The following is a 21506-nucleotide window of genomic DNA, read 5'->3' as shown; positions in this document are numbered from 1 at the left end:
GTGATGAACTATACCTTTGGCAGCCGATGCTGCATGTGAGAATTTGAGTCGTACTGCAGTGGCTAATCTTTTCAAAACCATCCCAGAAGCCTTCCCAACTACACTCAACAAACTGATCTCTCTAAAACTACTACATTCACATTTGTCCCCTTTTCCTTTGTAAAGCGGAACTATACAGGCACTTCTCCTGTCCTCCGGCTATCTACCCTCCCTTAGACACACATAACAACCTTACTAGCCAGTCCACTATCGTACCTCCCTTCTTCTGACACTCTGCATGATACCTGTTTTTTTATCATTTTAAAGGTTCCTTATACATCATCTATTCATATCTCTCTTCCATTTTCCTCTCCCATCACCACAATTTTCATAGCACCTTCCACTCCTACAATCAACCCCTCCCTATCCTCTTCCATATTCATCAGCTCTCTAATATAGTTTACCCATCTTTCCCTCACCACCTCCACTTCCATTAACATCTGTCCATCTGCATCTTCTCCTCACTGCCTGACTCGCTTCCCCTTCATCTCTTGACTTCCTTCTAAATCACCTTTTTCTTATTAAAATATATATATATATATATATATATATATTCCTCCCCATTTTACATCTGCTCTTCTCTGAGCCTCATTTATCTTGTTTTGCTTCTCTTTTTTTTTTTTTTTGCAACTCTCATATGTTCAAGTCTTACTTTGCAACCAATCCCTAAATGCTCACCTTTCTCTTCTACTACCATCTTCACTTCATCATCCCACCACTCACTATCCTTCCTTTTATTTCCTCCCATCCTTCTTGTTCCACATACCATCTTTGCATACCTTATCACTTCCTCCTTGAAACATCCCCATTCCTCCTACTCTCTTACCTCTATCCTTCACTACCTCCCACACTTCTCTTAGCTTCTTCTTGTACTCCAGCACATTTCCCTTCCCATTTAAAAAGTTCACTCTAAGACCTCTCTACCTTTCACTCTTTTCCTTTTTCTCCACCTATTCTCTACTCTCAATATATCTTCCACCAAAAAATTATCTAACATTCACCCACTCTCTCCACTGAGAACATAGACATCCAGAACTCTTCCTATCCTTCCTTTGTTTATCACTACATAGCCCACTGATGTCTTATCAACCACCCTTTCTAATGTGTGTTTATGCTTGACTTTATTCTTAAACACTGTGTTACTATCAAAAATTCTCTAAACACAACTCCATCATCAAAACTCCACTATGATTGTTACCTGGCACTCCAAAGTTCCCTGTCTAGGGTACTGGTTGTGATATTGTGAGGTAAAAATCTGCTCAGTGGCATACAGCTGATACTTTAGGGTTTATTTGGGGTGCCCCTACACACTGGAGCTAGAGCCACACATCTTTCTGTGTTAGAGGAAATCTCTACTCATAGAGAAATGATGCTACTTTATTATACTGTGACTCCTTCCATTGTGCTGCCCCCCCCTCTTAATACTGTTCTGTACCACTTCTCTGAGTATCCATTTTCATTTTTGCCAGGTACTTTAGTTGTAATAGGTGACTAAAATTAAATGGATGATACGACTAGGCATCCTGCTCTCTGTAGCCCCAAAGGTGATTTAAAAAAAAAAAAAAAGGGGGGGGGGGTTAAGACATACGAGGGTCTGTGAGTTTTCCAACTAGAACCAGTTTAGGTCTTTTAATGTGCACAGGTGTGGTACAGATGAGAATAAAAGGAAAGAGATATACAGTATGTTTGTGAGAAGAAAGATGGATGTGTTGGCATTGAGTGAAACTAAGTTGAAAGGGAGGGGTGAGTTTGAGTTTGGAAGTGTAGTGGGGAGGGTGTTGGGAGTGAAGAGAGGACAAGGGAGAGAAGGGGTGGCTATATTAGTAAGTGAAGAGATAGGTGTGTGGTGGAGTGGAAAAAGGTTTCAAGGTTAATATGGATAAGTGTGAAACTGGGTAGGGAGATTTTGGTTTTTGTAAGATGGGCCTGGTAGTGAGAAGAGTGTAAAATAAAGGGAGTCTTTTTGTATAGATTTAAGTGAGTGCATTCAAGGTTTAGGGAGAAATGTCAATGTAGTGATGAAAGATTAGTAAAAGAAGTGTGGAAAGCAGAGGTGGATGGAATGAACTGGTGGGGACAACTGAGGACAAGATGGATGGATGGGTTAAAAGGGGCATTGAGAAAGAGGGGGATGTCTGTTAAGGGAGAAGACAGAAGATAAGGGTGAGTGGAGAATGGCTGTATATGGATGATGCTGTGATGCATGGAAGGGAGTGGGTGGGGGATAGGCAGTTTTGGAAAAGTTTATGTGTGAATGATATTCTGACACAGCCTGAAGGGATTTTCCACCCATCTTCTCTTTTTCTGCACAAAGGGATGGTGACTGGGGGCTCGCTGATTAAATGAAGCAGCCATGCTGTGGATGTGCTATGTCTTGCTGTATTGCTTCTGTCCCAGGGCAATAGGCGAGAGTTTTATGAGGGGAATAGCATGACAGATTGTTGCCATATAAAAAGTCGCATCATCCCTCTAGGAAATTTTCTCTAACACAGACAAAATACTGTGTGGCTCTAGTCAGTATGAGCACCTCAAAACAACCCCTAAAGCAATGGCTGCATACTACTGTGCAATTAATACAGTACAATAATGTGCAATCAATACCTCAGTATCTAAAATATACAACATGCAATCAATACCTCAGTATCTAAAATATACACATAGGTGCATAGTTTCATGAAAAAAAGTTTTAAAATATAATTCAAGATACATTAAAGCATAATTACCTACCTGATCAATTGTTCCACATCTCAAATCCCGCTTCTTGCTAGGCCTTTTGGGAATCTTTTGAAATGGAGCATATTCCACCATTGCTTGATACTCATTGCCTAAAAAAAGTAATATGCCAAACTAGAAATAAATCCAATAATACATAATACTCATGTTTAAAAAAAAAATGTTCCCCAATTCCATTTTTTCAATGCCATGATATATCAGCCATTATCTCATCTGATTATCATACAAAAAATTGTAAGGAAAAAAATAAAAAAAATAAAAAAAAATCAATCAATACTAACAATCCTGCTCAAGAAAATGAAGAACTTTATGATATTTTGTAGATACTAATACGTAGCTTGCTTAAAATTGTTCAACAAATAAAACAACTCTTTCTTAATTTCTTACACAGCTATCAATTTTTAGATATCAGCATTCAATTAAAACATGTAAAAATTCTACACTATATACCAAGAGCTTTTTCCACCTTACAAGGGAGGTAGCCAAGTCAGTGGTATGTACCTATTCCCACTCATTTCACTCCCTTCCACCCCTCCCATCTTAGCTCCTCATGGATGACAGGTTATCCTGCATCTGCCAACTGCCCTGGGTCAAACACAGTGCAGCAAGACACAATACATTCACAGCAAGGCCACTTCACTTAATAGGCAACCCCCTCAATGATACATCCATGTCTTTCAAACAACACATCACAAACATAAAAAACAAATGCACACCTAGACTTAACGCACTGGAACGACATTTGGACAAAACAAAGAAACTAATATAACAATATACAAACAATGCATACGCTCGGTGTTGAATTATGCGAGTCCTGCATGGGCTCCTAATCTCAGTGAGACACACCACAACACCCTTCAAATCATACAAAACAAAGCCCTAAAAACAATTACAGGCTGCACAAATACAACACCAACAGACCATTTACACCATGAAACAAAAGTCCTCAAAGTCAAGGACCACCTCGACATGAGAGGCACACAAACACTTGCCGCAGCCACCACAAACACATCACACCCGCTACACTACATAGCAGAACACCCACACACACCAAGAAACATTAAAACAACACCCAAAGACCTTTATTACGCACAAATACTCTCTTCTCTTCCTCCACAACCACCAAATACCAGCCTCCAGAAACATATTCATAATCATATCACTCACCGCTCCATTAACACACTGAAAGACAACACACTGCTGCATACCAGACCCCCTGATATCCACCCTTCTGAATCTTTTCTCCCACGAAAGGACAGAGTCCACTTGGCCAGACTGCGGTGCGGCCACCACCCAGCACTTCTAAGCTACCAGAAGAGGCTGGATGACCGCATTGTGAACAGCTGCCCAGGATGTAACACTTCACCCCATACCATACAACACATAATGGAAGACTGCATTATACACAATCATGCACGCAAACAACACAACATACACTCTATAAAGGATTTGTAGGAAAACCCAGTTTCGGCTGTAGCATTCCTTGGGGAGACGGGACTGCTCGGACAGACAGTCTAGGGAACGACAACAACAACAACAACAACTCTCTCCCTTTGTGCAGAAAAAGAGAAGATGGGAAGAAATCCCTTCAGGCTGCATTCTAAATATCATTCACATGTAAGCACACCCTATCCTCCATTCCTCCCTTCCTTGCATAATAGTATCATCCATACAGTCGCCTCAAGTTCACTCCCTCACCTCTGGCTTCCACACCTCTTTTACTAATCTTTCATCACTCATTCTTTCCATATGTCCAAACCATCCCAATAATCTTTCATCAGCCCTATATGCCTTCTCCTTTCCTACTCCTACTTTCCTCTTCACCTCGTTTCTCACTCTATCCAACCTTGTAACCCCTACCATACTTCTCAGACATTTCATCTCAAACACATTTAAACTTTTTGTCTCTCCCTCTCTTAAATTCCAAGTTTCTGCTCTATACAATACCATCAGCATAATCACCTTTTCATAATCTCTCTTCATCCATTCCCAGTTGCCTATTTCTCATAACAATTTTTAATCCCCCAAGGCATTTAATTGCTTCTCTCAATCAACAATTTACTTCCACCTCCATTCCTCTCTTTCCTGCCATGTGTGACCCCAAATACCTAAAGCTATCCACTTCTTCCAGCCTCTCTCCTTTTATACTTACTTCCAACTCGCTGCCATCCTCTACCCTTGTACATCTCATCACCTTGCTTTTATCCACATTTACCTTCAACTTTCTTTTGTTGCATACCTTTCCAAAATCTGTCACTAACTCCCTTAATCCCTCCTCTGACCCTGACATACACAGTGTTGTCAGCAAACAACAACTAGCTCACCTCCCACTTTTCTCCATTTTCTTTAACAATCTCCAGTCCCCAGCCCATTGCCCTTACCTTTGCCTCCTGCAACACCCTCATCCATGTACACATTGAATAGCCATGGTGATGTGACACAGCCCTAATGCAGTTCAACCTTTACCTCAAATCACTTGCTCTCTCAATTTGCCATTCTAACATCACCACTAATATTCTTTTAAAAACTCTTGATTGCCCTTAACAGCTTTCCCCCAATCCCATATATCTGGAAAACTTCTTACAGTATCTTCCTCTCTACCCTATCATAAGCCTTTTCCAAATCCTTACCTTTCCCAAAGCTCTCTCTCATATCAGCCTTACTGCAAAAATCTGATCCATGCAACCCATACCTTTCCTAAACCCACACTGTTCCTCTTCTAATCCTCTCAATCAAAATCCTCCCAGAAACCTTCCTAACTACAATCAACAAACTGATCCCTCTGTAACTACTACACTCACACTATCCCCTTTTCCCTTTTAAAGCGGAACTATTCAGGCACTCCTCCAGTTCTCTGGCACTCTACTCCCTTAGACACACATTAAACAACCTCACCAGCCAGTCTACTATTACTGTTACTCCCTTCTTCATACACTCCACATGACATCCTTCTAATCCAGGAGCCATACCTGTTCTCATCATTTTCCAAGCTACTTGTGCCTCATCTTTTCTTATTTCTCCTCCATTTTCCTTTCCAATCATTGTCATTTTCTTAGTGCCTCCCATTGCTACCATCAATCATCCCCTATCTCCCTCCACAGCGAACATTAATAGTTGTAATTTTCATAAAAGAAAAAAAAAATGAAAGAGAATGAAAGAAGAGAAAAGAAAAGAAATAGAAAATTGTATATGCACCCCCAACTTTTACGTCATAATCAGAAAAAATGAAATATAAATGCTGTGAACAAGTTGACTAACCTTTCTGATCCACGAAGACGTATCCATCAAATTGATCTCTAAACGTAAAAACATCATCTGAATTTCTGAAATTTATGTACACTCTTGTAAAGGCATTAGGCCCCAGGCTTCTGTCAGCTGTGATGAAAGCAAAATAGTCATTCTCTGGAAGTGGAGATACTGCCTCACAGAACTCTTCTTCTGTCATGCCAGGGGGAAGACGTCTTACAACAATCTACAACAAAAAGGTAAAAATAATGTATTACTCAAAAAAAAAAAAAAAAATAAATAAAAAAAAAAAAATCATCTTGTAGTGTCGTAGTAGCAGGAAAAATACATCTTACAGATTCCTACGACTAATATAAAATCATAATTTCTGTACCCTTACTATATGTAGGTTCACTTTTTGTAGCTTCAATCATCCAAATCCCCCCCCCCCCACACACACACACTAAAGGTACATTACTGTACAAAGATTTGTCCATAGCCCCACAGATGATAATTTGCGACGAGCAATTCAAACCACAACCTACACACTTTCATGACTTGTTGCCACCCAGCCACCAGGCCTACACTACATCAACCTGTTCTGTGCCAACCTTGCACTTGGGAGTGTCTCTTGTGTGGTGTACTTATGCCAACCTTGATTCCCTACTTTTCTTCCACTATTTCTTTATGTTCTCACATGTAATGGTTATGCAACAAAAAATCTCCATACTCAATCATATCATAGGTTAGCATAGGATAGGTATTGCCTGTTGATTGGGTTTTCCATAATTTAAACCGGGGGGGGGGGGAGGAGGAGGAGGAGGAGGAGGAGGAGGAGGAGGAGGAGGAGGAGGAGGAGGAGGAGGAGGAGGAGGAGGAGGAGGAGGAGGAGGAGGAGGAGGAGGAGAAGAAGAAGAAGAAGAAAAAGAAGAAGAAGAAGACTGCACATAGCATGCTGTTCTCAAAGAGACAGTGATATTGCCATATCAATCTACCAATACTGACACTTCAAAGGGTTACATGACAGGACAGACTTACTTCAACAAATGTATAAATAGGCCTACTTCATTGTCTGGATCCTTTTAGTAAAAGTATTCATTACCAAATTATGTATACAAGTATACAGGTATGCTGGCATGAAGGTGTGCTTGCCTATGGAGATGCTGGTATGATAAGTAACTTTATGGCATACAAATGCAACTCACCAGCCCCCCACCACCTCCACCTAAAGGTGCAAGCAGCCCTGGGGGGGGTCAGTAGCTGGTCTTTGGAGCAGGCCCAAAAATACACTCGGTCTTTAACTCTTCAACATCTTTCTAACCTTTTTTTTACAACTCTTTCCTTTTTTCTCATTAGGAGGATAGTACACCGGTGCCTGCCCTCCAAGCCACAGATACTGATACAAACCCAGAACCCTACACATACCCAGTATATACAAAATGGAAGTACATTTAGTGCCCAAAGTAATGATGCAAAAATTGCTATAATGTGGCTTTTGGTGGTGGTAGTGTGGGTGGGGGAATATAAAAACATGTCTCAAATCTGCTAATTTTATAACCACTCGTATGATGTTCTCAGGAAAGTGCCCTTGGGGAATTCACCACATCTGGTTGCCTCAGTGTGAGCCAGCCCTTCATACTAAGTAGACATGTGTGAGCATTTCTACTGTACCCTGTGTATTTTTTGCGAGACAGTGCATTACTTTCATGTCTCTCATGTGACAATGGGAATATGGAAAGAGTTATCAGAAGAGCCTTCAGAGCCATGCTGGAAAAGACAACAAAGAAATAGCTGTCATCATAGGTGTAGTGCTGTGTAGCATGTAGAGGTGGAAAAATAAAAAGCTAGGACACAGGAAGCAGCTACCTGTGACTTCAAAAGAAAAGTCAAGGCAACCTCATGTGTCTTCTGAAGAGCCCTGAAGGTAATGAAGTGTTAGGTGGACAATGAGCCTCACGTCTGTTAAAAAAATAAATTAAGATAAAGAACCTGAGGTTCCTTCAGGATGTCTCAGTGCAGATGATACAGAAACACCTCTGTAACAACCTCAAATTTGAGTACCATGCATAATGAAATCACACCATTTTAACAGCACTGCAAAAGAAGAAAAGACTGCTGTTTAGTCATAAACATTTAGACTGGGATCCAGAGAAGTGGAAGACAGTCAAGTAGTCTGATGAGACCACCTCCATGGTAAATGGCAACCTACACTGTGACAGGCAACTGTTCCAGCCATGGCATTCCTTAGGGAGATGGGACTGCTCAACCAGATAGTTTAGGGAATAAAAACAACAACAGGGGGGGTAAGGTCAGGTTGCATTCTAGCTCAGATCCTTAATACTACCTCCCAAAATACATTGCAGTGACTGTAAAACACAAAAATAGTGTCATAGTCTAGGGGGCACTTGGGTAACATGGCACTGGGGATTTAGTGGTTTTTACCAGGGTACCATGGCACTGGAGATTTAGTGGTATTACCAAAGAACCTCACAGTGAACAAAGAACACTATCTTGAACTTGCTGACCACTTAGATGACTGTTTCACATTCTGCACAAGTGAAATACTTATGCAGGACCAGCTTACACTGCCAAACTCATCCATGAATGGTTTGAGTGGGTGGATGTTAACTATATAGGATTGGCAAGGTCTTGATCTCAACCCCATAGAAAACCTCTGGAACCTGATGAAGCACTGATTACAGGGCTGCAACAAATCCACCTCCAGGAAATCTAGAGTAAACTAGAACTATCCCTCCTCCACAACCTAGCTTTATCTGTACCCAAACATCTCTGAAGTATCCTGAAAAAGGGCAACCTAACAAAGTATTAGCGGTAAGATAAGTACGATAATTATATTTCTTCTGTAAGCCTACACTGCATCGTGAACCACAGAGGCATCATTTCGAGTGCCGACTGTATATCTACATTGCACGAGTAATAATGATACTAATTGCTGCCCCAAGTTTTAATGTCCCACAATGGCCTTCGCACTGATCTCTGGGGAGAAAGATTGGACTGTCTTCAGTGTTGTATTGTAGTGGGACCTTTTCTATTTCAGCAACTAAAAGTAACAGGAGGGGGGCAGTTTCAAATTGTCAGATTTCCATGCATGAAAAGTTGTAAGAAAAACAGTTTTAGCTGATCCTAGGGCTAGGTTGAGTCTAAAGACTTTGTGTCAGCCCCTCAAGACTACATCTCGTGGAGGTAAGGAGGTTGACAGGTTGATTGAAGTGTTATGCAAACCAGGTTGTTACAATTCAAGTGTTATGCAAACCAGTTTTTCACTTTCTTTTTTTTCTATTTGAAAGATATATTTATTTTTCCAGAATGGTTACATTAGCCATTGGTGATTAGGTTAGTTGGGTTAGTATATATCCAGTTAGAAGTAATTGGGCAATGTAAGTTTCATGTAAATATCAGTGTTTGTATGATTTTATCATTTTGACATTTTACCAATGGGTTTTGAAAATGGTTAGCTTTGTTGTCCATTAGGCATTATACACAACCACCACAAGCCGACAAGGAGATACATGTCAGTTGTCAGTCCTTAGATGAACAATCAGTCATAATCATTTTAATATAATTTGCCATCTTGCCATAATATATATCAGCTTAACATACAATTAAAAAGAAGTTTTACTTCAATGTTAGTATTCTTATTCAAGTATTCCTCCAAATGCAAAATATCTCCAATGCCGCAATGACCTACAAATGAACCTGAAATTAGTTAGGTTAGGAATCTCATCGAAGATGATCTTAACCTAATTAGTCATTAGTTATCGCAGTTCCTACCTTACTAACTGGGGTGGATGCTTTTTCTTTTCTCCGCGAACTGTCTTTTCCATCCGTATTTTTTCTTGAAGATCCCTCGCTGGATGCTTTGGAATCCTTTTTACCAGAATCTGACATTTTGATCGTCATGATGAACTGGTTGGCCAACACTGCTGGTACAAAGTTTTATTGTTATTCTTTTTACTGAGGGAATAGCTGAGGGCGTAGAGTAATTCAGATTTCATTCAACTACAGTAGGAAAATAGTTTTCGAGAATCTATTACTATTTTGTAGACTACGTTACCAGCGTTCAAAGTCGTCTGCAATCTCTCTGTAAACAAGAAATGTGAAAACAAATATAAAAAGTTGGAGTACGGTAAGGCTAGGAATATGAAAACAACTGCAAGGAATCCCGAACACCACAGCCAAAATCGTTCATGTCAAAAATATATTAATTCTTTTTAAATTAAAATGACAAACATAATTTTGTTTTGCCAAGTGAAGTAGAGAGAGGGTAAGGATATGTTATGAATTGCGTTTGTACGAATGGAATTTGTATCACACTAAATTGTCTTACCACTTGTTACGCTCGTTTACTATTTATTTACCTAATACAACCACGCTTATTTGAATACAATTTAATGGGACTACTAAAAGTGCTGCCAACTAAATATTGTTTGGTAGTAATGTTGCGAACATGTCACCAGCAGTTCTATACTTATGGACACAATAACGTAGTCTTTCATTCTTTGAGGGAATCTGCAAAGGGCCACTTATGGGAGGCATGATTAACGGGTGCTGAGCGGGGGAATTAAGGGTTGAGGATACAATTTGGACCAGAAAGGGTGTAAAGATAAGGGTTAGGGTGGGATCAACACCGGGATTTGGATTGAGGAGAGAGGTAGTGATGGGTGATCCTATTTCTAAAAGTACGATGATTCCACTCGTGGATGCTGCGGGTAGAAAAGAGTACTTGAATATGTTGGTGCTTGTTTCGTATGTGTTATGATATTAATTTGTCATTGGACTTTTTCATACCCCGAACCGTTTATCTGGCTGTGTGACGTACTCTGCAAACAATTAACGAAAGGTATAAGTATGACTACGTCGTCAGTATGTTTGGGATCGGTTGACGTATGGAATTTAAGTTAATTCCTTTCTGCTTATTCAACCACTATGTAGATATTATGTATTATGTCTTATATATTATGTTGTGTCTACACATATGATGAGTTCTGTATGCTTAGTAAGTAATGTGTTTAAAATATTGTATAAACTGGCATTTTCTGGCTTCACTTATGTTCTGTTATATAAGTTACAACCTGTAATGTGCTTTCAGGTCTAATTGTGTTTGAGTTGAATACAGCTTGGGAGTAGCAGCCAATTCTCTTATGGTTATGACAATTTATTCAACTCAATAATGGTGAAAATACTAAAGCCTGGATTTGGACCCCAGCTCCCATACTGCAGCGTAGGAGTGGAAACACTGCTACAAGACATTTTCCAACTTTATCCAAAAGTGTGGAGAAAATGCACCTGACAAGTTAAGAACTCTTGTGAACTGTGTTAGTCATAATGTTTATGAGTATATTGAAGAATGCACCGATTATGATTCTGTCGTTTCTGTTTTTCAAAAGTTATATGTAAAGACACCTAAGAAAATACAATATTCGCTAAGCCCTTGCAACTCGTCAGCAGAAGTCTGGTGAGTGTTTAAATGAGTTTTTGAGAGAACTACTTAAGTTAGGTAAAGATTGTAATCTGAAAGCGGTTATTGCAGAACAGTACAAAGAAGAGTTAGTTGGGGATACATTGATTAATGGTTTAACCACCTTTGATTCGCCAACGTATATTAGAAAATAAAACTAGCTTTACAGGCGGTTTATGATCAGGCATATTCTTTAGACCTAACTCAACGCAATACCAGCTCTTACAGTCCCATAACTCCTCAGTTTGTGCACACCGCCTCTGTGGTGACCCCTGATCATGCACAGACACCATGGATGATACTGTGAAGAATAAGCCTATGCATGAGGATTGTGTGACAACTGCTGAAGATCAGGAATTGGCAGCCACTCTATCCGTGAAGAATATATGTTATTTTTGTGGCGTACCACGTCATAGGCGTACTATTTGCCCAGCTCGAAATTCTACCTGCAATAAGTGTGGCAAGAAAGGGCATTTCGCTTGTTTGTGTATGCCAAAGGCTCCGGCATCTACAGGTAAGACCCCTACAGCTGCTATGACTCCTCCCAGCTATCGGTCCTTGCTCCTGTCGCTAGCACCACATTACCTCAGAGCTTCCATTTAACGGCCACCTCAACAACAATCAATGGGCGAAAGTTAACGACACTTGTCGATTCCTGCAGTGATGGCAGTTACATAGATGAGGAAGTTGCACGAGACTTAAAACTCCTAATACATCGAATCGATAAAGATGTCACTCGAGCAAAGAAATCGTTGCACACAAACTCTCATGGTTATGTCGAAGTTGACTTAACGCTTCATCTTAATAGACAAACTTATTCATCTACTCGTCTTGCACAAATGAAGGATTTGTGCTGTGGGGTACTGCTTGGCCAGGACTTCCAAAAACAGCATCAGTGTGTAGCCATTGAATATGGTGGACCAAAACCTACGCTCACATTACTTGACACTAACTTGTATTGTTCTCTGGCGGCAGGTGCTGTAAATGAGCCTTCTCTTTTCCTACATTTGTCACCTAACTGTAAGCCCATAGACATTAAATCGAGATGTTACGGTAAAGATGACAAGGAATTCACTGAAATAGAAACGAACCGTCTGCTTGCTCAGGGTATTATTGAAAATAGCTTATCCCCATGGAGGGCCCAAGCTGTAGTAGTGAAGGATCCAATGAATCGACATAAGAAGAGGGTGTGTGTTGATTACTCACAAACTGTGAACCTATTTACAGAGCTAGATGCTTATCCATTGCCAAGAATCGACACCATGGTGAATGAACTCTCAACATACCATGTGTTCTCAACTTTTGTCTTGAAAAGAGCATTTCACCAAATTCCGTTGAAAGATTCGGACAACAAATACACTGCTTTTAAGGCCAATGGACGCCTATATCAATTTTGTAGGGTTCCCTTTGGAGTGACAAATGGAGTAGCAGTCTTTCAACGAACCATGGATAAGCTTGTGAAAGAAGAAAATTTCCAGTGTGCATTTCCATATCTTGACAATGTCACTACCGCTGGCCGTACTCAACAAGAACACAATCGTAATGTACACACCTTCTTAGGGTCATCAATAAGAGAAACTTAACCCTCAATGCTTCTAAGACTATCAAATCTGTACGTTCCATTAATATCCTTGGCTAATCTGTAGGAAATGGGGTTATAAAACCTGATCCTGAGGGACTTCGTCCACTACATGAACTCCCACCTCCCACGAGTCAGGGATCTTAGAAGATAGCCATGGGTATGTTTGCTTACTATGCCAAATGAATACACGATTTTTCAACCAAGGTTCGACTATTAGCAAGTGCAAAGAAATTTCCTTTTGGATAAGAAAGTTTTACAGGCTTTCAATCTGCTCAAGCTAGAGCTTGAAAGAAGAATGTTATACTCAGTGGAAGAAAATTTGCCTTTTGAAGACAAATGTGATGCTTTTGAAGTAGCTATCTCAACTGTACTTATGTAACCCCTTTTGGTTGGTGATTGTTGTCCGGTTACGTAAGGTGGACTTAATGCGGGCGAGATAAACTCCAAAATCGGAGTTTCATCTATTGGCCCTATGGGCAAAATACAGGAAAGTGCCGGGCCTTGACCTCGGGCACACCTGTGTCTGGGAGGCACTTGACCTAGCCAGGTTCTGGCTGGCAGGCTCTTGACCTGCCCAGCTCTCTTGGTTACATTATCGTCGGTTAATATAGGGGGTTAGTGGGTTGTCGTAAGTAACGGTGTTAGTCTTACTAGTCTATGCATTGTGGTAGTTTCTACATATGGGGGTTAGTCGTATGATTAATAAGTATGGTTAGGTATGTTATATACCTGTATATGTTGGCTTATGGGGAATATAATAGGGGCATGTATAAGAAAGGGGGTTTAATGGGTTTGTCTGGTGACATTTGGCAGCAATATCTTGTTTGTCTGATTTCTGCTGCGTTAGATGTATGTGGTAAGGTGGTTGTGCAGGGAAAGCAAGGTAAGCAAGAGGGGAGTCTCGCTGAATGCGAGTGCTCTGTCGTATGCATGTGGATCACGTGCGTGGTAGGTGATGGTTAGTAATGGTTACACTTAACCAGGGTGGAAGGCCAGTGGCTTTCATGTCTAGGACTCTGCAAGGAAGTGAAATACGTTATCACATTGTAGAAAAGGAGTCGATGGTCATAATTGAAGCTGTCCGTAAATGAGGTCACTTCCTTGCTAGACAACACTTTGATCGTATTACTGACCAGCATTCTGTAGCCTTTATGCTGGTAAAGAGAATGTGGTTCCTGATGCCTTCATTCGAGCCTTCTGTTGTTCTACTGTCTCCTCGTCATCTACTCTCGCTGAACTACATGAGGGTCTCTGTCACTCAGGACTGACTCGTCTGCTGCACTTCGTGAGATCTAAGAACCTTCCCTTTTCTACTGAGGATGTCAGGAAGGTTTGTGCCCCCTGTGAGATTTGTGCAGAGATAAATCCGAGGTTCTATAGACCTCAAGAAGGAAAACTCATCAAGGTAACCCAACCAATGGAGAGGCTGAGCATCGACTTCAAAGAACCTCTTCCAACCACCTCACGCAATCCCTATATACCAGGGGTGGGCAACCTTTTCAGAGTGAGGGCCAGATGAGACTTTTGGAAGAAGACCGCGGGCCGGAGCGAAAAACGAAATCCCTAGAATTACTTTCGTTTGTACAATACACTGAATACAATAAATAAATTATACAAGAATTGTATTGCACACCCTACAAATCAATGAGACTGCTGGTGCTGTTTGCCATGACGAAGTATTTCCATGTCTGGCTCGATGGTTGAGGTAGACAACAGAAGAATGTCATTGAGGCAGCGGTCTGACAGTTGGGAGCGAAGGTAAAACTTCGTGTACTTCATTTTGGAGAATAGCTATTCGCAACAATAGGTGCTGCCGAACATGGCCACAATGCGTTGATCATGCGCAATATATTTTTGAAAATTTATAGAAGGGAAGACGATGTCGCGGAAGAAGGACAACGGAGAAGAGGTGCGGAACTTTGCCTTCATTTTATCGTTGCACTGCAGTTCCACCAACTCCATCTGGAGGGAGGCAGGGGCGTCTTTCACGGGGAAGTCAAAGGGAACAGTGAAAAACACGTTGTACTCTTTTAGGACAGCCACAGTCTTCAAGCATATGAGGCACTAGGCCTGTCCAAAGCGCTCGATGAAGAAGTACTTCTCCCACTCAGGGTTGAAGGTCCGATGCTCGTGGTCCACTTTCCTCTTCTTAACACGCTGGGTCGCAGACATGATGAGCTAAAAAGGAAGAAAATGAAGTACATCAACAATGAATAAGCGAAATAATGGTGTATTGATTGTAAATGTACGTAATCTAGTTTGAATATAATTAAATAGTAGCTACATAATTTTAGTAGTTGTAATTCATTTTTTTTTTATAAGAAATAACTGTAATTGATCTGCACTGACCAAAAAGCTTACGTACCTTGCATCAACGTGAAAGTCTAACGGATACTGACCGCTGGCGTCTGGCTGCTCTGGCAGTGGCAGGATCATAGACCGTGCAGTGAGGGGCAGAGCTGCCAAAACAGTATCTGCCAGCAGATGTTGTTTGGCAGATTTTAATTACGTGATTGTCCGACCTGAACGATAAACTGAAGACACCGTCCAATATATCACACAGAAGGTTTGTGAAAATTTGAGAAGTTGACAAATAACGACTTGAACTGGATTTAAAGCTTGAATTCGATAATATATGGTTGACGAGTGATGAATATGACAGTTGACTTTGAACTCGATTTGAAGAATGAAATTTGACGATTGCTGACGACAGAATATTCTCAGGAACGATAATGTTGAAAGGGGGGGTTTTTTTTTTTTATTTTTTTTCTTTTTTTTTTTTTTTTTTTTTTTTTTGGGGGTTTTTTGTTTTTTGTTTTTTTTTGTTTTTTTTTTTTTTTTCGAAACTTCGATCTCTTCCAGGGAAGCCAGTTTGGTATGTCAGACAAGACGATCATGTTTAATAAATAAAGTTATATCGTTGACTGTATTTAATTAAACATTCAAATTCTAACATTTCATATTCAAATAAATTTGTGTTTGCAATTTTGAAACTCCCCATTAAAAGTTGAGCATAATTTAGTGTAAACTTTGTCTTTACTAGTACTTCGCTAATTTGATCTTAAATTTCTACATACTACTATTACTACTACTACTCCATATTATTACTGTTTTCATAAGTGTTTTATTTTTGTACTACTACTACTACTACTACTACTACTACCACTACTACTACTACCACTACTACTACTACTACTACTACTACTACTACTACTACTACTACTACTACTACTACTACTACTACTACTACTACTACTACTACTACTACTACTACTACTACTACTACTACTACTAGTACTACTACTACTACTACTACTACTACTACTTTTACTAACGAAATATAAAGTAATTCAATAATTAAATTTATCTATTTGAAAACATAATATTTATTGGAATTTTTCTCTCTCCTTTTTGCTGGGAGTTTTGCGAGCCGGATTGTGATAATAATGCCTAGCAGGGTGGCGGGCCGGACGCTAGGCCTTCACGGTCGGGTGTGGCCCGTGGGCCGGAGGTTGCTCGCCTCTGCTATATATTTAATATTGTAGATGAATATTCCCGTTTTCCTTTTGTTTTCCCATGTCCCAACATGAATACGACAACTGTAATCAAATGCTTGGAGCAAATATATTGCCTATGTGACTATATATTCACTCTGATCTAGGAACGTCATTCGTGTCTAAGGATCTCAAAACCTACTTCACACAAAATGTGGTTGCTACGAGTCGAACTACTCCATATCACCCAATTGGCAATGTGCAAGTGGAACGGCTCAACGGTATTATATGGAAGGCAATTCAGTTGGCCCTCAAGTCGCGGAATCTTCCCGATCAGCATTGGGAATTAGTACTTACTGATGTGCTACACTCTCTCAGATCCTTTCTGTCCACATCTACAAATGCACACCATACGACCGTTTCTTTGGTTTTCCACGTTGCTCTTCTTCTGGAATCTCTCTGCCCGTACAGAACTATTGAGAAGATTCGTTAAACAAACAAAAACGAACCTCTGGTAGATCAAGTTGAACTACTGGACGTTAATCCAACTTATGCTAACATTAGGCATCAGGATAGACGGGAGTCAACAGTTTCTGTTCATGACTTGGCTCCTTATCCAAAGAAACTTGCTGCTGTACCTACAACAACACTCCTAGAAGCTTCAGAGGACACTGAACTTCGCTCAGAGGCTGACATAGTGACGAGTGCGACAACACCTCTAGTACGGAGGTCAACCCGTGTGTCAAAGGCTCTGGACCCGATATGGATGGGATTGATAACCTATAGAGTACTTTTTTTTCTTCTTTTTAAGGGGGGAAGAATGTTATAATATTAACTTGTCACTGGACTTTTTCATAATCTGAGCCGTTTGTTTGGCTGCGTGTCATACTCTGTAAACAATTGACGAAACTGTATGACTACGTCGTCATAGTCTGTGTGGGACCTGTTGGCGTTACAGTCATGACATGCTAAGTTAATTCCTTTCTTTTGCTTATCCAACCACTGTGTAGATATTATATACTATGTCTTATATATTATGTTGTGTCTACCCATATGATGAGTTCTGTATGTTTAGTAAATGATATGTAGAAAATATTGTATAAACTGGCATTTTCTGGCTTCACTTATATTCTGTGTTATATAAGTTACAACCTGTAATATGGTTTTAGATCTATTTGTGTTTGATTTAAAACTTGGGAGAAGCAGCCAAGTCTCTTATATTTATGATAGTGTGTGTGGTATTTTAGGTTGTGACTGCCTCTAATTATTCGCGGGTGTAACTTTCTTTGTTTATGTCAACTATTCTTTTTATTTTGTTCGTCATTTGTTATCTGTGTATTTGTCTTCTTGTTTCAAGTGGTTCAAGTTTGTCTTGTTTTAACTTAGTGACTGATGTAGTGTGTGGTTAATCGCGTCTTATCCATCTTGCTGCTTTATTTTCTGTGGTCTTTAATTTGTATATGTCATTGTTAGTGTGTGGATCCCAGACGGTGTCGCAATACTTTAAGTGTGGCCGAACGAGTATCTTACACACGGAGTATCACGCATCAGCGACTTGATGCAGTAGTGGTGTTGAAAACTTGACACTAGCGTCCAGACGGGCTGCATCACTGCGAATACCCTTGCGCTTATGTACACATATTTGAATTATCAACTTGTTGAAGGTTTTCAGTAGTTTATGCATCTAAAGTGGAAGTTGAGGCACTTATGATTTCTCCTTCAGCAAGGAAAAGTAAATCATTAAAGCACCACAGCTTTGGAGTGTATATATCTTTCGTGCCAGCACCAGACTTCTTTGATGCATTGATGGCAGTCATTTCCCTGTGTTTTCAGTGTATGAAGTGTTTTGGTAATGTCTTCATTCCACACATTATATTTTGTTAAAGAATATAATTCAGCTTTTAGAGTTTCGATGCTTGTATTTTTTATATTTATCATCTTATATTCTTTGCACTTGATATTCCAAATGGCTGGGTACTGCTTTGGTAGCTTAATGAAATGTAATGTAATAGTCTTCATCCACTCGAACGACTTTGCAGAAGTTGCTTGTGCCATTGTATGAAACTAGAAGAGCGAAGCAGAGTGCGTGCGTCCTCTCCCTTCAACTGTCATTGACACATTGCTCAGCGATTTGAAATCGCTTCGCCCCATGACTGCTTTCATGATGCTGCGACGAATTGAAAGTCACGTTTTTCAACTCATCGCTTCAATACATCGCGCATCAAAATGCTCCGTGTGGACGGGGCCTTATGAGCAGGCCCGTGCCGGGGGTGGGGGTGGGGGGCATCTGCCCCTTTGACCTGTGCCCCAATAGTGCCCTTCACAAAAATATATAAAAACGAATGAAAAATTATTTATCACAGGCTTTTTTCCATTTTCTTACCATTCAGAAATTATAATGTGGAAAATGGTGTTGCACCCTACCGGATAGTTGCCAAATACGAATAATACAAAAGAGTGAAGTGCCCAATTTCCAGCCCAAAGCACCTGCCCTTTGCAATGTCTGAGCACATTACTGCTTATGAGCAAGAATTTTGATGTTTGCGTTGTATCTCCTAAGGTTCCTGCGCAGGAATCCCAGGACTCAATTGGCTGTAGCCCTGACGCTGCTCACATGTGTGGTCTAACTCACGTCTACTGAAATGTGGTCCCCCAAGTATTTATGGTGGGAAACTATGTCTATGTGTTATGTAGTCGTTATAGTAATTTCTATTTGGCATTGAATCTACATACATGAAGTATGTGTGGCCCACCTCATGTCTACTGAAATGTGGACTATGTCTATGTGTTATGTAATCGTTATAGTAATTTCTATTTGCCATTGAATCTATATACATGAAGTGCAGATAAAGAAAATAACACATAGTTCGAAATAACAATTGCAAATGCTGAGGATAACACAAAAAACAACAACAACTTGTAAGCTTGTTTCCATTGTGGTCCTCAATAGACTGATTTTCTACACTACACTACACAGACAACATACGTAGGGGTTAATGGGACCAGAGACAGTCATGAGTAACGCCAATCAGTACACATATGACACATAAACATTATTATAGATTTGCTAATACTACTAAAATGTTCGTAACACGTAGGATATTGAGACCAAAACTTGAGCACCATCACAATAAGGAACATTACATTATGCATCAGGAACAACAAAATAATGCTAAAAGGTACCAAAACAGTATGAGTGAGTACCATATCAGTGTAGTACCATTAGGATGTTCGTTTAGCAAATAAGAAGTAGGTATATATGGGAGTAAAATATTTTTATGACAATGTAGGGGTGCCACATTTTATATAATAGGAGTTCAGTCTCACATTTCATGGTTAGTCCTTTCTCTACAGTAACGTTGACTAAATCAAATCACCAATCAAAAGTTTAGAGAACTGGCATGGCCCTACACAGTTCGTTCCTGTTGCTGACATTGTATAACCCGGAAGACAAACCCCGGACAGGGTTCGAAACATCGGTAGTAAATTCTGTTACTCTGAGTCCAATATATATATATATATATATATCTATATATATATAGATATATATATATATGTGTATATATGCTATAATATATATATATATATGCATATATATATATATATATATATATATATATATGTGTGTGGGTGTGTGTGTGTATATATATATATATGTGTGTGTGTGTGTGTGTGTGTGCGTGTGTGTGTGTGTGTCTGTATTACCTAGTATTACATGGGAAGGGAGCTATGCTCGTAGTGACCCGTCTTTATATCTTTCAGCATCAAGTTTTTTCTTAAAATCTTGAATAGTATTTGCACACACTGTTTCTTTATCTAAGTTATTCCATATTTCTTCTATAGTTATCCTTTTTGAGTTTCTTTTCGTGACCTCTTGTTTTTCCATTGTCATTTTTAGTAAATAATTTCTGTCAAGGATTTCCATTCCTTTCATGATTCTATATATAGTCAGTAGATCAACTCTTTCTCTTCTCTGATCTAGTGTTGGTAGTTCCAATTTCGATAATCTTTGTTCGTGTGTGTGTGTGTGTGTGTGTGTGTGTGTGTGTGTGTGTGTGTGTGTGTGTGTGTGTGTGTGTGTGTGTGTAGGTTGTAAGCTACCTACATTGGAAATTGGTGGTGAAATAAACTCGGGTGGAGTTGTTGACTTTAATGTGCCAGGCTTAATTGTGTCTACAATATACACGGCAAGCTCCGATCAAAACTCGGAGGGTTGCCAGAAACATATTCTATCTACACTTATACAGGTGCTGGCAAACATGGAAATAGTAAGCTGTTGCCATATGAGTTATAAGGGAATTTGGAGTGCTGGGTTGTGTCGGTTACCGACGCGACGAGAGACGCCAGGAGAACCTTTATGTCTGCGCAGGTGGTTGACCCGAGATGCAGGGAGGCTATTGTTCAAAGTAGAGGGCTTGACCTGGATGCAGAGAATCTATTGTCGCTGAAGGGCGTTGAAGGAAATTTCGGTGAACCGGGTCACTTGGAAATAATAAACCACCCCTTGGAAGGTGGTCGCTACATTGACAATGTTTTCACAAATACCAAAAATACCAGTGAAGCTGAAAAACTACGACTCATACTACAAGAGATCTCTTATCTTAATTTCACTATGGAAGATAGTGTTGACGGAACTTTGCCTTTCCACAAACCCTGGACATTGCCTTAATGGTTTTAGGGAGTGCCTACATCCGAAGAGCACTAACCCACTTTAGAACATGGAAACAAGTACATAATGAAATTGAACGCTCCACCCAGTTACTAATCAATAATGACTTCAGTGAGAAAGAGATTAGCCATCAGACAAAGAAAATAATGGACGGCTGGTATAAAGATAATGAAAATGATCAAAATATAGAATTTATTTTTTACATCTAATACAAATCTATATTCTCATCAGCCTATAAAGAAGATGAGGATATAATGAAACATATTATAAAGAGGAATATAAAAC

At 39.9% G+C, this 21506-nt stretch overlaps 1 protein-coding gene across 2 annotated transcripts in view; it reads right to left on the bottom strand.

Annotated features, from left to right (window-relative positions):
- Upf3 (UPF3 regulator of nonsense mediated mRNA decay) overlaps window positions 1–10223 on the bottom strand; it is a 48581-nt gene extending 38358 nt beyond the window's left edge. The window contains exons 1-4 of one of the 2 annotated variants that reach the window (XM_076181295.1): window positions 10073–10223; window positions 9790–9938; window positions 6031–6244; window positions 2767–2864 (exon numbers count right to left, since the gene is read on the bottom strand). In XM_076181295.1, the coding sequence (XP_076037410.1) occupies window positions 2767–2864; window positions 6031–6244; window positions 9790–9918 (441 nt within the window). In that variant the 5' untranslated portion in view covers window positions 9919–9938; window positions 10073–10223. Of the gene's footprint in view, window positions 1–2766; window positions 2865–6030; window positions 6245–9789; window positions 9939–10072 lie in introns of those variants that run through there. The other variant, XM_076181296.1, reaches the window with a different exon arrangement.
- Window positions 10224–21506: the final 11283 nt, after the last annotated feature.

This window comes from Oratosquilla oratoria, unplaced genomic scaffold (assembly GCF_046742065.1).
Source record: "Oratosquilla oratoria isolate Oo_2021 unplaced genomic scaffold, ASM4674206v1 SCAFFOLD219, whole genome shotgun sequence".
Lineage (NCBI taxonomy): Eukaryota > Metazoa > Arthropoda > Malacostraca > Stomatopoda > Squillidae > Oratosquilla > Oratosquilla oratoria.
The sequence above is the reverse complement of the archived record's forward strand: the minus strand, read 5'-3'. Positions and strand labels throughout refer to the sequence as shown.